This window comes from Mus caroli, chromosome 7, assembly GCF_900094665.2.
Source record: "Mus caroli chromosome 7, CAROLI_EIJ_v1.1, whole genome shotgun sequence".
Classification (NCBI taxonomy): Eukaryota; Metazoa; Chordata; class Mammalia; order Rodentia; family Muridae; genus Mus; species Mus caroli.
Genome location: NC_034576.1, coordinates 125,585,327 through 125,604,817, shown reverse-complemented (window position 1 = coordinate 125,604,817; position 19,491 = coordinate 125,585,327). Strand labels below are relative to the sequence as shown.

General features: G+C 45.9%; 1 protein-coding gene across 2 annotated transcripts; it reads right to left on the bottom strand.

Moving 5' to 3' along the window:
- Positions 1-7,890: 7,890 nt before the first annotated feature.
- Aqp8 (aquaporin 8) lies at positions 7,891-13,830 on the bottom strand. Of its 2 annotated transcripts, none has more exons than XM_021167153.1 (6): positions 13,642-13,830; positions 13,278-13,528; positions 11,787-11,913; positions 10,671-10,885; positions 9,203-9,337; positions 7,891-8,502 (listed from the first exon to the last, which is right to left on the bottom strand). In XM_021167153.1, exons 1-6 carry the CDS (start codon positions 13,651-13,653, stop codon positions 8,454-8,456), a joined length of 789 nt encoding a protein of 262 aa, XP_021022812.1. In that variant the 5' UTR covers positions 13,654-13,830; the 3' UTR covers positions 7,891-8,453. The 2 variants fall into 2 exon arrangements, with proteins under 2 accessions (XP_021022812.1, XP_021022813.1); XM_021167154.1 differs by having other exon boundaries at positions 13,278-13,525.
- Positions 13,831-19,491: the final 5,661 nt, after the last annotated feature.

Sequence of the window (19,491 nt, the reverse complement as noted above, 5' to 3'; positions counted from 1 at the left end):
AAAGCCATGGAGAAACAGTAAGGCCAGACTCAGACCCTGGCTGTCCACTGAATGCCACCTCTGGCCCACATTGAGTCCATCTCATACCTTAGAAAGATGACAGCAGTGTCACCCCAGCTTGCTCAGAAAGGTGAAAGGACAAGCCACTTCTGTTCAGTAGCAGGAAAGCCCGCCCTCCTCCCCATCACTCTGAGAGCCAAAGCTGGGTAGGTACAGTGAATAAAGGATTTTGTGAGTTCTGGTGCTCAGTGACAGACAAGATTCATGGATTAGGAAACCCCCAGTGGAGGGAGCAGCTGAGTGGTTTGTGTGATCCAAGCCTCTACCTCCACTCGAATGCACTTCAAGTGTAAATGGACATTTGTCTTCATTTTGTATTACTGTTCATCTAGATGTCCTCTTGAAAGCTTGTGTGTGAAATGTCTACAATAAATGGCTTCCTTTGGTTTGCTATAATTTGAAGGATGTCTTTATTTAGAAAAGCAAACATGTAAACAGTTCAAGGCCAATCCTTGTAACTAGTTAAAAGAACTTGAGTTTCATACCAGTTCAGAGCTGCCCTGCATAGCCAGCAGAAGGGGACATGTGTATCCACAGCAGTCCCTGTACAGCAGTCCTCTGAAATGCCAGTACCATTACCCCAAATAATGGTTTGCTTTACTTTCGGGGTAAAATTAATTTTAGACATACATACTATTTGGGGTTTTGATAAGACTTGCAAGCCAGCCTAACTGGAAGAAATTCTAGCTGTTACCCTCACACTACAGTTGTAGAAAATGAAGATTTTATTCTCTTAGGGTCTCCTGCTGGGCCTGAGGAGTAGATTAACACAAAAACAAACAGCAGGAGCTGAGCATACAGAGCCTTATGTGTATGTAGGAGGGTCTTCCAGATAAAGGCCCAAAAATGTAAACCCTGAGTCCTTGTCTACCAAGCAGAAAAAACAAATGACTATGGAACATCTCTAGGATGGAAAAGCTAAAAGGAGACACATGGTTTTAACAAGATCTGTATAAAATTCTCTCAACCCCACTTCCCCACCTCTCATCCTAAGAATGTTTCTTCTTGGTAAGGGGAAATGTATTTTACATAGGTACCCGCTGCTTCTAGAAGAAGAATCAAAACACCACCTCTTGCATAGGCTATTTTCCAAGTGCTTTTAACCCAAAATATCTATACCAAAAAGGACGCCTTGCTTAGAGGTGGCAGATTCCATCATCCTTCACAGTATTGCACTTTTTTGATTTGGGGGGGTGGTGGAATATGAGACCTGTCTAACCTAAGTTTACCTCAAACTCTCAATTCTCCCATCTCAACCTAGTGTTGAAACTACGGATATATGCCATTAACCCTTAGACAGTGTTGCTTTTGACCACTGCTTTGATAGAAGGAAAAGTTCTGTGGTCTCCATACAGCCCTCACCAAATCATGTTCATTGGCCTTTGAAACAGTCTAGAAGGCCAGCTCCTCCATGGGTGTATGCTCTCAGCTATACATGCAGAAACCATGAAAGGAGCAGTAAGATGGTTCAGTCCACTCACTGAATACAGAGTGCATTCCACATGAAGGGTTTCTGTCACATGGATTTTATATGCTGCTGGTTTGTGTGGCAAACTTTTAATACCACCCAAAGACTTCAAGAATTTTAATTGCTGAGTCACTACGGAGTGCCAGTATCTACATGTATCTCTATAGTAGGTAATTAGAGATAGAAGTCATATTCAAGTGTAGCATAGTATGGCAAGTATTATTACAGAGCTAAGCCTGATGGCTTGGATCTGGCAGTTGACCAAGAGATTTCAAGTGTCTAACTGTGGTACATTCTGAGACCCTTCTATAGAGCAAACCCTAAACACATACTGTGGTATTAAAAGGATGAGTTCATATCCATCCTGGGGGGTTGCAGTTGAGAAATTTAATTGAAAACTGGATTGTGAAACTCATTTGTAAACTTAAAGTGAAACATTATAACATGCCTTTCTGTCCCTGTGTTAGCCGAGACAAATGGACAAGAGCCAAGGCAAAAGACATAATATTGTCCCTTAGGAACAGAAATGAACTTGCAGCCAAATGAAGCTCATCTTAGCAAGTTTGTCTGTCCACATACTGTAACCTTGAGTAACTCCAGTGTCCATTAATGTCACTGGAAGATGAGGATAAGAGTGCCCACCTGCATTTGTTTCCTGGGGCTGACCTAATACATTTCCACAAACCCTGCATTTGTTTCCTGGGGCTGACCTAATACATTTCCACAAACTTTGTAACTTAAAATGACAAATTTATCCTCTCACCATTCTAAAAGCCAAGAGACATAAAGTTGGGGTATCCACAAGGATGTGTCCCCTCCAAAGGCTCTAGAGAAAAGGCTTCCTGCCTCCTCTCACATCAGCTGTCTGCATTTTCCTGTGGTGTGCTCAGGAACTGCATCTGGCGTGTGTCTTTTTCTGTCTCTTACAATAACCCTCTCTTTGTATTTAGCACCCAATGCCAATATAGTCTCATTTTGATAGTTCCCTCAGTTGAATCTACAAAGACTGTATTTCTAAATAAGATCATATTCTGAAGCTCCATGTAGACAGAAATCCTGCCAGCCACAGAAGCCCTCCATTGTAATGGAGCCTTTTCCCCAGGAAGGAGCATTCTTCTTCATTTTTACCCTGGGTGCTTTGCTTACAGAGATGGCAAGTGTCTTAGTTTGAACTTTGTTGCTCTGAAGAGACACCATGATCAAAGCAACTTTTATAAAGGAAAATATTTAATGGCTTACAGAGGTTCAGTCCATTAACATGTCAGGAAGTGTGGCACCCATCATCCAGACATACATGGTTCTGGAGAAGAAGCTAAAGAGTTCTGCATCTTGATTTTACTGCAGCCAGGAGAGACTGTCCTCTGGGCAGCTAGGTAAAGGGTCTCAAAGCCCACCCACCCCCACCCCCACAGTGACGCACTTCCTCTAACAAGGCCACACCTCTTAATAGTGCCATTCCCTAGGCCGAGCATATTCAAACTGCCACAATGAGTGTGAACACAGTGAGTGTGGTCTTTCCAGGGAGCTGCTTTACAGTATCAAAATTATTTTCTTTCATAAATAGCCCAGGATTCTTTTTGATTTTTTTTCTTTTATTATTTTTCATGCTTTTTTTCTCCCTCAACTCTCCCAGATCCTACCTACCTGTCCAACTTCATGCCCTTTCGCTTTTTCTTTAGAAAACAAACATTAAAAAAAAAAACTTACAGAAAAAAAAAACACACTAAATCAGAAACCATAATATACAAGCAAAAGACCAATAAGACAAAAAATAGCCAAAGCAATAAGAGACAAAATGTCTACAAATTACTTCTGTGTTGACCATCTACTGCTGGGCACGGGGCCTATGCTAAAGTGTGGTTAACATACCCAATGAGATTCCATTGGAGAAAACTAATTTTAACTTTGCAGGTTGATATTGATTGTAGAGACATTCTTGTTTAGGAGTGGAAGCCATGTCCACTTCCCCACCTCAGCACCGGGACCCCATCTGGCTTGAACCTGTACAGGCCTTTTGCATTCTCGCACCATCTCGTGCATGCATCTCTGTGCATCACTCCTGTTGTATCTGGAAATTACTGTTTCTTTGTCGTCCTTCATCCCCCATGGCTCTTAACAATGTTTCTAACTCTTCTTCAACGTAGATCCCTGTGCCCTGAGGTCGGGTTTGATGAAGACATCCTATTTAGGACTGGGTGTTTCAAAACCACTTATTCCCTGCATACTGTCTAGTTGTGGGTCTCTTTGTTAGTGCCTATCTACTACAAGAGGAATCTTCTCTGATGATGGTTGAGCAAGGCTCTGATCTGTGGGTATGGCCATATCATTAGGAGCCATAATAGTGCTATAATCCTTTAGCAGAACAATAGTGTTTGGTTTTTCCATAGGCCAGTGGCCTATCCAGTCCCGGGCTCTTGGCCACCCGAGCAGTGTCAGACATGGGTTCCATCTCATGGACTGCATCTTAAACCACTCAGTAAGTGATTGGTTACCCCTACAACATTGTGCCACTAGTGCACCAGCATTTTTGCAAGCAGGTCACTGTTGTAGATCACAGGGTTTATAGCTAGGCTGATGGTTACCTTTCTCCTCTGGCACCTTCCAGTACTGTGAACACTAGTCATTATGAGAGAAGCCTCTAGTTAGACACCAGCGCAACTTCTCTGTGTTCAGTTAGCTGTGTAAATGTGGTTGTTTGAATGAAATTGGCCCTATAGGCTCATAGGCAGTAACATTTTTAGGAGATGTGGCCTTGTTGGAGTAGTTGTGGCCCTGTTGGAGGAAATGTGTCACTGGGGGTGGACTTCGGGGTTTCAGAAGCCCAAGCCAAGCCTCGGGGCACTCTCCCTTCCTGCTGCCTACCGATCCAGATGTAGAACTCTCAGCTACCTCTCCAGCACCATGTCTGCTGGCATGCTGCCATGTTTACTGCCATGATGATGATGGTCTTAATCTCTGAACTGTAAGCCAGCCCCAACTGAATGTTTTCCTTTATAAGAGTCATGGTGTCTTCATACAACAGAAACCCTAAGACAGTATTGTCTTCAGCTATAGAGTCTTACCATTAGTTCGCAGAAAGCAACCAGCAGCTTTGGCATTAGTCAGAGATACTTACAGGGCATCCCTGGGGCTCCATTGGCCAATTCCATTCCTGGAACTTGATGTTTCACTCAGTGGTGAAAGATGTCTAGTTGGGGCTCTGCCTTCCCTCTTATTTGCCGACCCCACTTAGATTTCTTTCATATATGTATATATTTTAGGAAGCTTCTACAATAATAGGTTCTCATATGCTCCTCAAATGGCCCTTAAAGTTAGTTGTTTGTCACCATATCCTCTTCCTTAACCCTCTCTTCCATCCCCTCACCATTTAATCCTCCCACTACATTTTTCCCCGTTTCTCCATAACTATGTATTCTATTTCCTCATCCTTGGGAGGTCCACCTCTTCCCCATATCCCTTACTTGATACCTAACCTCTGTGGTATATGGACTGTAGCATGCATACCAAAGGCTTAAAAACCAATATCCACATATAAGGGAAAATATACAATGTTTGTCTTTTGGTATCTGGGATATCTCACTTGCGGTGTTTTTTTTTTTTTTTTTCTAGTTCCATCTATTTATCTTGATAATTTCATAATTTCAATTTTTAACAGCTGAGTAATATTCCATGTGTAAATGTGCCACATTTTCAGTATTCATTCATGGACATCTAGGCTGTTCCCAATTCCTGACTGTCATAAATAGAGCAGCAATGAACACAGATGAGCAAGGGTCTGTAGTACAGTGTAGAGTCCTTTGGGGGTGTGCTCAAAAGGAGTATAGCTGAATCTTGAGATAAATCTACTTCCAGCTCCCTAAGGAACTGCCACACTGATTTCCATAATGGTTGTATGACTTTGCATTCCCATCAGCAATGGATGAGGGTTCCCCCTTCTCCACATCCTTGCCAGCAGGTACTACCATTTATTTTATTGATCTGGGCCATTCTGACTCATGTAATATTAAAAAAATCTCAAAGTAGTTTTGATTTGCATTTCCCTGATAACTAAAGATGTTGGCCATCTCTTAAGGTGTTTCTCAGCCATTTGTGTTCCACTTTCTGAGAACACTCGGCGTAGTCCTGTACCCCGTTTTCAAAGTGGGTTATTTGTTTCCTTGATGTCCAGTTTTTGTAGGCCTTTGCATACTTTAGATACTAACCCTCTATTGGATGTGTAACTAGTAAATATCTTCCCCATTCTGCAGCCTGCTGCTTTTTCCAAATGATGGTGTCCTTTGCCATACAGAAGCCTTTCAGTTTTATGAGGCCCCAGTTATTCATTGTTGTTCTTGGTGCCTGTGCTCTTAGTGCCCTGTTTAGAAAATCTTTTCCTATGTCAACAAGTTAAACCGACTCCCCATTTCCTCTTCTGTCAGATTCAGGGTATCTGGTTTTATGTTGGGGCCTTTGATCCACTTGGAGTTGAGTTTTGTGTGTGTTGATAAGTATGGATCTCTGCGGATCATTCCAAATACCACCCATCCAATTTGACCACCATTTTTTGTCTTTTCTCTAGTGTTTTTTATTTAAAGGTTCTTTGTCCAAAACCAGGTGCTCATAGATATATGAAATATGTCTGGATCTTCAGTTCGATCCCATTGACCAACATGTCTGTTCTCATGCCAGTACCATGCAATTTTGATTACAGTAGTTCTGTAGTACACTTCTGTGGGAAGATGGTGATACTTCCCACCGTTCTTTTATAATCGGGGATTGTTTTAGCTATCTTGGATTTTTATTTTTGAGTTTTCATATAAAGTTTAAACTTTTTTTTCAATTACTGTGAAGAATTGCCTTGGAATTTTGATGGGGATTGCATTCAACCTGTAAACTGCTTTTGGTAGGATGACTATTTTCACTGTATTAGCCCTACTTATCCATGAGCACAGATCTTTTGATCTTCTGATATCTTCTTCAGTTTCCTCCTTCAATTCTTCAAGCTTTTATTATACAAGTCCTCCAGTTTCTTGGTTAGACTTATTGGGGGGCGGGAATTAGCTTATTGTAAGATAGTGCTGTTTTGCTGATTTCTTTCCCAGTCTGATGTTTGTATATAGGAAGACACTGGTTGTATACAGGGAGACCACTGATGGTTTGTGTATAGGAAGAGACTACTGATTTTTGTCTGTTAATTTTGTACCCTCCCACTTTTCTGAGTGTATTATCAGCTGTACAAGTTTCCTGGCAGAGTTTTTAGGGCCTTTTATACACAAAGCCATATAATCTATAAATAAACACTCTTTTTTTGCATCTTCCTTTTCTATTTGTGTCCTCTTGATCTCCTCCACTTGGCTTACTGCTCTAGCTAAGAGTCCAAGTGCTATAATTAACAGGTATGGAGAGAAGGGACACCTTGTCTTGTTCCTGGTCTCAATGGAACTACGTTAATATTGGCTTAATATTGATTGGCCAATGTTAGGCTGATATTGGATGTGGGCTTGCTGCAAATCACCTTTATTAGGATGAGGTATGTCCGTTGTATCCCTAATCTCTCCAGAACTTTTATCATGAAGGGATATTGGATTTTGTCAAAGGCTTTTTCTGAGTTTAGTGAGATGATCATGTGTTTTTTTTTCTTTCAGTCTGTTTATGTGATGGATTATATTTATCTGGTTTAGTATGTTGAACAAACTCTGCATCTCTAGCATGAAGCCAACTTGACCATGGTGGATGATCTTTTTGATGTGTTCTTAGATTAGGTATGTGAGTGTTTTACCTATATTTAGGTTTGTGCACCATGTGTATGCCATTCCCAGGAGACCAGAGTGAGGAGCCAGACACACCTGAGACTGGAGTTAGAGACACTCATGAGCCACCATGTGGGTTCTGGGAATCAAACCCATGCCCCATGGTTCTTAGAGTAGAACCATGCTCCACTTGGAAGATGTGTTACTACTGTGTCTCCTTATCCCTTCTTTATTCTATTCATGTCTCTCACCCACATGCCAGTGGCTCATCAGTCTATGCTGTCTGCTGCTGTTCTCCTTCCATGAAGAATTCCTGCATCTTTGCCCCACCCCCACCTCATCCCCAGCTAGAGTGCAATGAATGGATTGGTCCATATCCAGGTAGTACTGGGCATTCACCAAGGCCCTGGGCTTTACATTAAATTTTCAGCAGGGTTTTCCAACTAGAGTGTAAGTAAATGAACACTGTGCTCTGGGCTGAATGCCACAGTGGCTCCATCTGAGTGCAGACAGACTCTGAAAGGGACCATATAAGTACCTACCTTGGCTCTGCAAGCCAGCCTCTCCACCCAGACTTTTATTTCCTCCGCATCAGTGCCCATGTCTTAAACAAAAGACAAGTCAACAGACACCTGGGATGCAATGCTACACCATTTATTACAAAGTCAGATTGGGAGCTGAGGAAGCAAGATCTTTGGGCTCCTGAAAGCCCTTCTGTAACAGTGTAATCAAGAGGAAAGAGGGTGTGGAGAGCAGGGGGCTCAGTAGCAAAGTGCTCACCTAGTATGCATGAATTGGGTTCCAAACCCAACCCAGTAAAAAAGAAAGAGGGCTAGAGAAATGGACAGTGGGCATTAGCAACCACATTCTCCACCTTCTCAGCCCTTCTAATCCCTGCCCTCTCGAAAGAAGAGAGGCCTACCATCTTTTTCTATGTGGTCTCTACCTGTCTTTAGGCTGGGCCCCAGGCCCACTCCATGAGCACAAAGGAATTCCAGGTTTCAAGGAGCATGCTCAGGACAGAGCAGCAGCCGCCTGCCTGCCTGCCTGCCTGAGAAGCCAGGCCTAGGTCAGCTGCTGCCATGGTGACTCCTGTGAGCTCAGGTCCTGCAGGAGATAATGGAATGGTTCCGTCCTCAACTTAGGACAAGCAGCTGAGGACTCCAGGCAGTGGGAACGTCACCAGCAGTTCTTCTTCACCTCGACTTTAGAATTAGGCGGGTTTTCTCATCTCCAATGAGGAGCCTAAAAATAAATTGCCCTGTGAGGTCTCCATTCCTCTGCAAGAAAGACCCAGCTCTCCATTACAAATCTCTAAGCCCAGAACTCTCTAGACAGGTGGTTTCCTGAGCTGAGTCCTCTCAGGCAGTGGTGGTGGTGGGGGGGGGGGGGGGCAGTTTCCTCTCTGGTCCCACACATACCTTGTCCAGAAGGGTGTGTATGGGTAGCCATGCAGAAATCACCAACAGAGTGATTAATGGTGTTTTACACCCGACTCCAGGCATAGCCTGAAGCCTCTAGACTGCAGTGGGCAACGTTACAAGAAGGCTATACATCCAGCCCAGACTCAGCCCTCCCAGACACAGCCAAGGGAAGATAGGGAAGGTCTGGGAGGAATTGGTGCCCCAAAGGGAAAGAATATTATCTAAATATGTTGTAAAAAAAATAGATAAAAATATTTTTAAAGCCAACCTAAACATGAAGCCCACCCATAGGAATATCCCAAGTCCTTCAAAACACATTTGAGTCCTACTTGGAGCCAGTGACACCCGTGAACACTTCAATCCTAAGAGCCAGTTAGTTCCCCCTTGTAAAGTGGGTCTCTGTCACATGGAGCCAAAGGCCCTAGGCAGAGGCATCACAGTTCCCTCTGAAGATTCCCATTTTCCTCCAAGGTTATGTGAATGCCAATCTAGTAGCTGTAGATTCTCTGTCACCCTCCTACCTGATGAGCAGTCCTACAAAGAGGCCAGCCAGGAGGGGGCCCAGCCAGTAGATCCAATGGAAGTCCCAGTAGCCAGCCATCACAGCAGGTCCAAAGGCACGAGCAGGGTTCATGCAGGCTCCAGAGATGCTACCACTGCAGACACATAGGTACCCAAGTTACCAGCATCTCAGAAGGCCCTACCTCAAACCCACATCCTTAACCAGGCCTACAGCCATCCCCAAGCAGACATCCTCTCTAAACGCCCATACCAGGGCCCCTGGGTGGATCCCAGAGGCTGTAAGGGAGCCTTGCTTAGCTCTAGGCTGGCAAAGGGTGATTGCTACACGACCACCATATCAGCCCCTCCGCATACACACACACTTCTAGAACAAATGGTCAACAAAAGCATTTGCTTAGTCACGACAGGAGGGGAAAGTGGAACACGCTCCTTTCCCAAGTCTAGAAAGCAAAGTCCAAGGAGCACCGCCCATTTTGGAGTCCAGTTGACCTACATTCAAAGTCCAGCCCGGGCAGTTCTACTCTGTGACCTTTGTCTAACCTCTCTACATATCCACTGAGATGGCAGTATCCGCTCCATAGGCTGTAGCCAGGAAAAAATGACACAATGTGCGTGTCCTGATGGTTACTAAAGTGTGTCTGGCACACCGAGGACCTCATGTCACAGACTTGGGCCTTACTTCCAGAGGGGCTCTGTTTCCCAGGCACACCAAAGGAGGCACGTTCCCTGGGCTTGTCAGAGGGAGCTTGTTTCCAAGGCACACCTCATCTCTGGGTTCTGTCTCCAAACCCAGTGCCTTCAGGCTGATCTATAACCTTCAGTGGGTTCTGTGTCCAGAAGCCCATCCAGGTAGGGGAGCACACTTGTAAGTGAAGCAAGTGTCACTAGGTGGCAGCAAAGCACCACTACTGCTGAGCTACCGCATTCCCAGACCATCCAAGGGGACAGAGCCCGGAGACTGAGAAAGGTTTGGTTCTGTGTCCAAATGGAAAAAAAGGAACTGGACTTTTGGAATTGACCTCTTACATTTCAGCAGATGTGAGTAATTGTCCCAGATTTGTCACTTTAGACTCTCAGTGACCCTGAGTCATTTCTTGCCTTTCGGAACCACAGTTTGACTACCTATACAAGGGAGAAATCTTTCCTGAGCAAACTTTGTCTCCTTAATGCCTTCCCAAAACTAACAAGAAGCTCGAAATCAAAGAGACCAGGGTTCGAGATAATTTTTCGTAAGGCAGAGTCAACACCCCGAGAGAATGCTTTATTTCTTATTACAGAAATTAGGAATTTTCATCCAGACCTCTGACTTAGCCCTAAATGAAGTAGAAGGGTGGCCATATTCTCTAGCCAAAAATCACCTAGCACTGCCTGATACCACCTACCCACCATTGCCTCTTGCCTGCCCAAAGCCAGCCCACTCTCTCCATTTGCCACAGGGCAGCCATCACACTTTTGAAGGATACTTACCCTGCCAGGATATCCACAATGACAGAGAAGCCAATAGAGAATGGGGCTAAAGGGCCCATTGTCTTCTCATTGACAGCACCCATACACACAGCCAATACCAACAGCATTGTCAGAATGATCTCTATCCCCAGGGCTTCTGCCACCTGCTCCTGCTCCTGGACGATGGCAAAGGCTGCCCCGGATGCATTCCAGAACCTTTCCTCTGGACTCACCACCTGTGGAGAAAAAGCCTCTCAGCCTAGACAAGAGCAGCTGGGAGCTGACAGGTCCGTGCTCCCACCCATCTGCAGTTGGGCAGAGCCATGTCTGTTTCCCAGTTTCTCCCCTTTTCATGTGTAACCGAAGAAGCTACAAGACTTCCCTGAGCCTTGCTTTGCACCTCTGAAAATTGAGGATAATGGGTGTTGGGCCCTAATCCCCCCTATATAATCTTCACTGAGAAAAAGAGCGCAAAACTAGCTTGCCTCAAGCTCTCCAAGATGAAGACATTGAGGGACCTGAGGGCCTTGAGAAGACAGAGTGAGGGGTTGAAAGTGAGTCAGTCTCACGGGGGCAGGCACTGGTGGGAGTCAACAGTGAGGGAGAAGGGAAGAATAGAAAGGAGGGGGAGCAGGAGGGATGGATGGAAGGAGCCCCAGGAATTATATACAGAGCCCAGCCAGGGGATGAAGCTCTATGGTAGACCGTTTCTCTGGCATGCTCAAATCTCTTGGTTCCATCACCAGTGCTTGTGGAAGGGGAACCTGCATCTAAGAAGAACTTGCTTTTTAAAATATATTTTTTATTTATTTTTATATATGAGTGGTTTGTGTTCATGTATGCCAGGGCACCACATGCATGCCTAGTAACCACAGAGGCCAGGAAAGAGTGTTAGAGCCCTCAGACTGGAGTTACAGATGGTTGTGAGCTACCATGTGGGTGCTGAGAATTGAACCCAGGTCCTCTGGAGGAGCAGCCAGTGCTCTTAACTGCTGGGGCATCTCCTTGGCCCGGGAAGTAGCCTTTTTGACTGATGGAAAGATTTCTAAGATTTCAAGCAAACCCAAAGGTAAGAGAGGGGAAAGGGGACTCCATCAGTACCAAGCCACTAGCCCTATTCCAGCAGGGACCACTCACCTTAGCCAAGGCAGCCCCAATCAGCCCCCCAAACAGCTGGGAGATCCAATAGGGAATTAGCAGCATGGTCTTGAGGCCTCCGATCACTGTGACTGCCAGCGACACAGCAGGGTTGAAGTGTCCACCGCTACAACCAAGAAGAGAAGGAAGCCATGAGGACATGCTCCAAGGCTCACCACAGGGACATCCCTTGGGAATATGTACTTCAGCCTGTCCCCCAAGCTGAGCCTGCAGGCTGGAGTCAGCCCAGTCCCTTCCATAAGCAGAAATGTGCAAATCGTTCCTGTTTTTCCACGAAGAGCTTTGTGTTAGGGTGAGAGGAGCAGAGGTAGCTGCGGATGGGTGGAGCAGGCCCTAACCCCAGGCCCTAGGTGGCCTTAGAGACAAACACATACAGAGAACATCCATGGCTTACTCCGACTCCTCTGAGCTTGCTCTGGCCCTTCAGAAATGTGGCCAAAGTGCTGTGCCTACAGTCCGCACAGCTGACTGCAAAAGCAAGATGCCGGTGCGTGTTCAGCAGGCAGCTCTGCCTGCTGGTCATACTCCGGGCTTCACTGAAGCTGATGCTGCCCTCTTCTACATCACACAGCTAAACACAAGCTCAGAGGCTCGCCTTGGTTGCCCAGCCAGGAAGCCACCAGGCCTACCTAGATAGACAGTCATGTGCCTTTCACCCTGCTCAGAACTCCTGCACCCCCACCCACCCATTTAAAGAGATAATAAATAAACTGTCCATTGTTTCTTCCCAGAGGGCAGTAACTCAATGTCCTCACTCAGATCTGATTTCGAGTGAGATAGAGAACAGCCCTATCCCAGTCCCCCTGTCAGATGACCCAATCGGAATGTCCACCATTACAGCTGGCTCTTCTGGGAAACAGTCCACCTCCCCTCAACCCATTCTACTGGGCTCCTACCCAGATAAAAAACCAAGGGATGGTCATTTTTCTGCCTCTAAAAAAAAACAAAAGGCTCTTGTCAGGTTGAAGCCCCTGCACTTTCTGTGCATCGCAGTGGACAAGAACCCGGCGCTTTGCTTTTTCCAATTCACTCCCAAAGAGTAGCAGCAACAGTAGTGAATACTGAGCACCCCACAATCCCATCTCCCCAAGACAATCCCTCGGCTTTGGACACTAAGCCAGACAGCTTGAATTTGACTCTTGGCTCCACCACCTTCTAGAAAATACCTCATCTCAGTGATGTGGACTTTTCTCTTTTGCAAATATAACGGGAACTAACAGAACCTGTTTCTTAAGTTTGTCACTAGAATCAAATATCTAAATCGTGCTCAGTATAGAGCAGAGGCATAGCTAGCAACGGGTATATGTTGGCTTGAAGCTAACTTTAACATGTAGTAACAGTATGACTCCTATTTAATAGTCTTCACAGGCTGCAGAGCTAGATGACCCACCCCCACGTTTGTAAGACAATAAGTGGGTGCCCAAGAGTTCCCCAGATTGGCACTAAGCTAATGCTGAGATCTGGTCTCACCTGATGTTCCCCAAGGAAGTAATGATGAGCCCCAAGGCCAGCCCATGAGCCAAGGCAGGCTGCAGGAGCCCAGTATTCGGACTATTCTCAATGACCGATAGACATCCGATGAAGATGAAGAGAGCGGAGCCCACAAGTTCCACTATACATGGTTGTACGTATTGCTCATACCAGAACACACGGCATCTGCCAGCCATGCTGGTCTCCTTCACCTTGACCTCAGGTAGGTCCATACTACACATCGGTGTCTGCCGTAGGGAGAAAAAAAAGACAGGAAACACGGGTGGCAGAGGCCCCCAGACAGAAGCCCCCACCCCCAGCCTTGAACAAATCCTTAGTGCCCTTGCCCAGGCAACAGACTCACCTCCCCAGACATCTGCTCAAGAAGATCCAAGCCAGAGCTACCAGGAGCTGCACCGGCTGCCCTAGATTGTACTCACTTATCGCTAGGTCACAGACTGGAGGTAGAGTCTAGCGGACTCTGCGCTTTTAAAGGACTGGGGACATTCACCAAAGGTGTCCAGAAAGCAATAAAGCCCGAATGGGAGGTGGCCCAGAAGAGTCAACTTTTTTTTTCTAATCTCAACAGGGCAAGGGCCACGTGGGATCAATGATTGCTGGGCTTAGTGCCAGCAACAGGAAAGGCGTGGTTTGCTTGTATCATGTGCAGGCCTGAGGAGGGTCCCAGCAGGAGACACTGCACACTCAGTAACAGCCAGCTCCTCTACCATTGACATTCCACCGTCCTCGTGGGCCTCCTTCCCACCCAGGACCTTTTCCACAAATACCCTGATCACCTGACCCAGCAAGTGTGTGAGCTGATGATGGCTGCTGGCTGCCTAAGGCAGTAGGGACAATATGGCACTGTTGTGTACGGTAAAGCTGGTGGACTTTGGAAACCTGGGGATGGGTAGGACCTACAGGCTTACCTACCCAAAGCCAGGGAACCACCAGTGAGATGCACCCCTCTGCTCACACTGCCTGCACTGACACCCCAGCTCAGCCTGTACAAGCCAAGAGCTAACCACGCAATTGAGTGCCACTGAGCTCAAGTCACTTTCACTGTTTCATCGGCAATGACAGCGACTGAGCTAATGGCATGGCATTCTTACAGGGCTTCAATGAGTGAAGAAATGAAAAGGGCTCAAGGTAGCTCCAGATACAATACAAAAATGCCAGAGTCCATGAACTCAGAATATAAGTGTAGGCCCCTCACAGCGTGCGAGTGGCCAGGCCCTGCCCCTGAGGATCTCCAACTGCTATAATCACCACTCAGGTGGCCCAGCTCCGCCCTACAGAGTAAAAAGCCCAAGATCAGGATTTGAAGCCCCACTAATCCCCACCCTGGAAAGTTCTGTCCCCCACCCCTAAGCCCAAAATAAAGCCTGTCTTCTGCTCAGTTCTCTGCCGCTTCTTGTCTGAGCAGAGGTAGCCACCCTCATGGGTTTTTCCCTTCCAATAAATCTCTTGTTTGAAATTTGTCATGCAGAATGGCTTTGTGGTATTCCTTGGCTCCTGACTGCCAGGAAACCTTTCCCTTCAAAGCTGTAAAACTTACACCAGGGGAAACCCTCCCCCTCTGAGCTATACCACTTCCCCGCAGACCTGTAATACCCATATAGACACCCACGGGCAAGAGTTCATATGTACTAACGTCCACCAACCTTAGAATGCACACTCGGATGTTACAGTGCCAGCAGCTGGCTAAGAGCCTTGCATACATTGCCTCACGTTCACCTGGAGAGCACTCCATGAGGAGGGTCCAATCTTTACAGCATGCCACAGAAGAAAAAGCACTTTTTCACAATGACAAAGCCTAAGAGCATAATAACAGTGAAATGTCACAAAAGGACAATGTAAATCAAGTTATATAAGGAACCGGGACAGTCGGGTTTATAAATACAAAAGGAGGGATGGGGGCAGGAGGGGCTTAGTTGGTGGGATGCGTGTTTTGCACACTGAACCCTGGGTTTGATCCTCTCCTAAGCACCACACAGAACCTGACGTGGTGGTACACACCTGTCATGCCGACACGTGGGAGGTTAGTGCGGGAGGGGGCATCTTAGCTACGCAGAAAGGTCATCCTTAGTTACACAGAAAGTTTGATGCCAACCTGGCTCTATGAGATCTTATCTTAAAAAAAAAAGTAGGAACAGGGCAGCGGGGAGGGAGACTGTGCAGTGTGGCCTAGTGGGTCAAAGTAGTTTTTCCCCAAGCTTAATAACTGAATTCCATCCTCAGGACCTACCTATGTGGTAGAAGGAGAAAACCAACCTCTGCAAGCTGTCCTCTGAGTTACACACACACACACACACACACACACTCTCTCTCTCTCTCTCTCTCTCTCTTTCTCTCTAAATAAATAAATAGATAAATAAACAAATTGTTTGTTTGTCTGTCTGTCTGTTTGTTTGTTTGTTTGTTTGTTTGTTTAGTTAGTGGTTTCCAAAGCCTGAAGTAGAGTGATTATTTTTGTTGGGGAGATGAAGACATTCTAGAGATGAGTGTTAGAGATAGATAACAAGCAGCTGAGGATAATTAACACCTCTAAGCTGTACACTCACAATAGTTAAAGTGGTCAATTTTCTGTTACACACACACTTGGCCACTTAGTGGAAGAAAAGACTCTATAAACTCAACTATATCCGTTAGCTTTCAAGAGACTCTCAGGACAGGAGAGACTGAGAGAGATAAGGAAGGGGGGAGGGAGGGAGGAAGGGAGGCAGGGCGATGCAATGTTCCCTCTTCTTTGTCTCACAAATATTTAAATAGCTGCTGTGAGCCCATCACTATTGTAACCGATGAGTTTCAGGATTCTGCTAGGCTGAGAGCTCTGGTCTGACTGTGTGGATGGAGACAGAGGACTAATATTAAAGGCTCGGAGTTTAACCATCATTTCTAGCACTTACTGAGAATGCACAACATGTGCCTCCAGCCCCACCATCACGCTGAATCTCTTCCCAGCATCCCTGAGATTAGTCCTGTTGGTCATTGTCCTTACTGTCAGATGATTAAGGGAGACACAAAAAGACTAGAGACCTTGAGCACACTGGTACAGATTAAAACTATCCACTCCAGGACAGAGGTAGACACACCCAGACAATTGCCTGCCTTGTAAACCAGGGCAGGGAAGCAGGCCTCCCTACGCATCTTTGTATGGCCAAAGGTTTAGGCCTTGCTTTCACGCTGTTTGTCTTCCCATCCTGTTTCCTGCCTCCTTCTACCCCAACATCACGGTGCACAGTATGTTTCTTTGGTCCTTGTGAGAGCAAGATAAGATAGTCACCACACATCCTCCCAGCAGATCTTCCAGAACAATTCTCTCTGTTTCTGCCCAGATCAGCACCGCTTCCTGTTTTAGAAAGTCAAACTAGGAGTGGGAAGGTGGCTCAGTGGTTAAAGTCTTTGCCCCATAAGCATGAAACTTGAGTTTGAGTCCCCAGAATTCACATAAAACCTGAAATGATCCAGCGAGTCATAATTCCAGAGTCCCTACCACACAGAGATGCAGAGGCAGGGTGGAAAGCAGAGGCAAGAGAATCCCCAGATACTAGTGGGCTGGTTAGCCTAGTGTGTACAGCAACTAGTAAGCAAAGACTCTGTCTCAAAAGAACAAAGTGGAAGATGAGGAGTAACACAGAAGGCTGTCCACACAAAAGCTGTCACACACACATACACCTGTACATATGCATAGATAGACAGATTATATATAATTATTCAATAAATATATTAATATATAAAATATATAAATATAATATATAATAAATATTTATTATATTTTCTATATTAATGTGTAATAAATATATTTATTAAATATACACTATATATATATATATATACACACACAGAGAGAGATGATAATGATAATAAAGCCACCATTTATTACACAGCTGCCATTAGGCTTGTCCTCGCTGATCCCCTCAGTTTCCCTCTCAATCAGCATGGACAAGACCCTGTTTCCCCATCTCCCAGGCTCCCAGCTAATAACACTTCAGCAACTCCTTATGAGGTCTTCTTGCCTACCTAGTTTTCGCCCATTCCTTTCCCACTGGAACCAGTAGAGCATAGTTTAGTACTTGGGTCTGCATTTTGGGAGCAGAATATTCTGTTCTTCACCTGCTGCCAGCAGGGCTCCAGTTTCCTCTTTTAATATATGGAAGGGGCCCACTCCGTAGGCTTGTTGAATGAACAAACTAAGATAAGACCCAATAAATAGCAGCCATAGCAGTGGCTTCCAGGAGAGTAGGTTAGGTGCCATCACAAATGTGTCCCCCAACACTTCAATGTCGTAACATAATTAAAATGGGTTCACTGCTCACAGAACTATCCACACAGCATTTTCCACTAAGGGATCACTGGGAGTATCTGGATATTTCCATCTTTAAGCTTCCCATGGTGCAGCCCTTGGGTACCTTCCAGCAAATGTCAAGCGAGACTATAAAGGGTTCTGTAAGAAGTTGCTATGGGCTGAGCCTAGAAATAAGACGTCTATGTAGCCCTGGCTGTCCCGGAACTCACTCTGTAGACTAGGCTGGCTTCAAACTCAGAAATCCTCCTGCCTCTGCCTCCCAAGTGCTGGGATTAAAGGTGTGCTCCACCACTGCCCAGCTGTTCCGAGCATTCTTGATGGGCTAGAAATTGGTGAAACGGCTTCACCTGACTGCAGAAGAATCTGAGAACCACAGCCCAGCTATGGGCGCAGGAAGACAGAGACAGGCAGTGTATGAGTACCAGGTGATCTGTACCACAGGATGGTTGCTCTCTGCATGGTCAATCCAATTGACAATTATCTCCAACAAGGGATCGACTTAAGGGAGGAAGGGCCTATCTTAGCTTGCAGTTTGAGAACACCATCTATCTTGGCGCAGGAGGTATTGCTGCAGATAGTTAGTGGCTGGTCACACTGCATCTGCAATCAAGAAGCAGAGAACAGGTCAGAAGTGGAGCCAGAGGTTCGAGACTCAAGCCACCACTCGCATAGGTTCCACAGCCTTCCCAAACAGCCCCACCATCTGGGAACCAAGTGTACAAACACAGGAGAGCGCTGGAGGCATTTCACATTCAAAGTGAAGCCCTTGGCCAGCCATTCTATGTCCTGGGCCTTCCATTCTATGTCCTGATTCACCTCCCACCACAGGGGTCCACAGAATTGAGCCAGACTCTCATGCTTGTCTCTGATATTTTACTTGGACTCCTCAGACCCACTTCAACTTCTTCAAATACCAAACTAGTTCCTCTCTGACTGCTGGGACAACTAGCTGTTAGTCCTCAGGACAAGCCCCTCCCCAACTCAGGGCAAGCTTGGATCCCACAGCTCCAAAACAAGGGGCAAGTCTAATCAATCAGCACTTTTCACCCTGAGAAATCCAAGGGTCTGGATGAGCCCACGCACCAGTGTGGTTTCTCAAATCACAAACATCCCACTAGGCTACGCTGAGAGAATGTTCCTAATAGCGTCACAGCTTTCCCACCCCTAGTTGATATGACCAAAGCCTTTGTTTTATTCCTATTTGGATGCTGATACCTTACGCTGTCTCTGTAGCCCACTATCAGCTCTTGATGGAGTTCAAAGGCAGTTTTCATTTGATAGTACATTGCCACTCCCCTCCCCTCTTTGGCATGGATAGCTCTTCTGCTCATGCAAGAATGTGGTGTTGGTGCTACAGGCATTCATCTAGAGACCATGAGCTGCAATTTCCCAGAGACAGATCTGAGATGACATCATGACCATGATACCAAATCAAATCCAGAATATGAACTCCAGACTTAGTAAATGGCCCTGCAGTTGCCAATTGTGTGCCAGCTCTTGTGGCCAGTCTGGGGCTGGGGGCTTTTACAAGTTCACAGAAAGGCTGTGAACATCTTAAGTTTCCAGAGAAAACAGTGATGTCCAGAGTCTCTCAGAAACCACTGCAAGACAGGCTCAGCTACCTTCCCTTGTAATGGCAATAGATCTTCTTTCTTCATGAAGTTGATTTTACAGCAGTCACCATGTTAAAAATCCAAATGACTGGGGCTGGAGAAATGGCTCAGTGGCTCACTTCTGCCTGTGATCCAGCAGGAGGCCAGGGGTGGGGACCCCACTCCCTCCTCTGGCATCCACCCCCACATACACATTGAATATACTCATACGACACATACACATGCCTAGGTAAATAACAAAAATGAGAGGTAAAAGATTTTGTTTTTAAAAATGAGAACTGTGGTGCCTGGT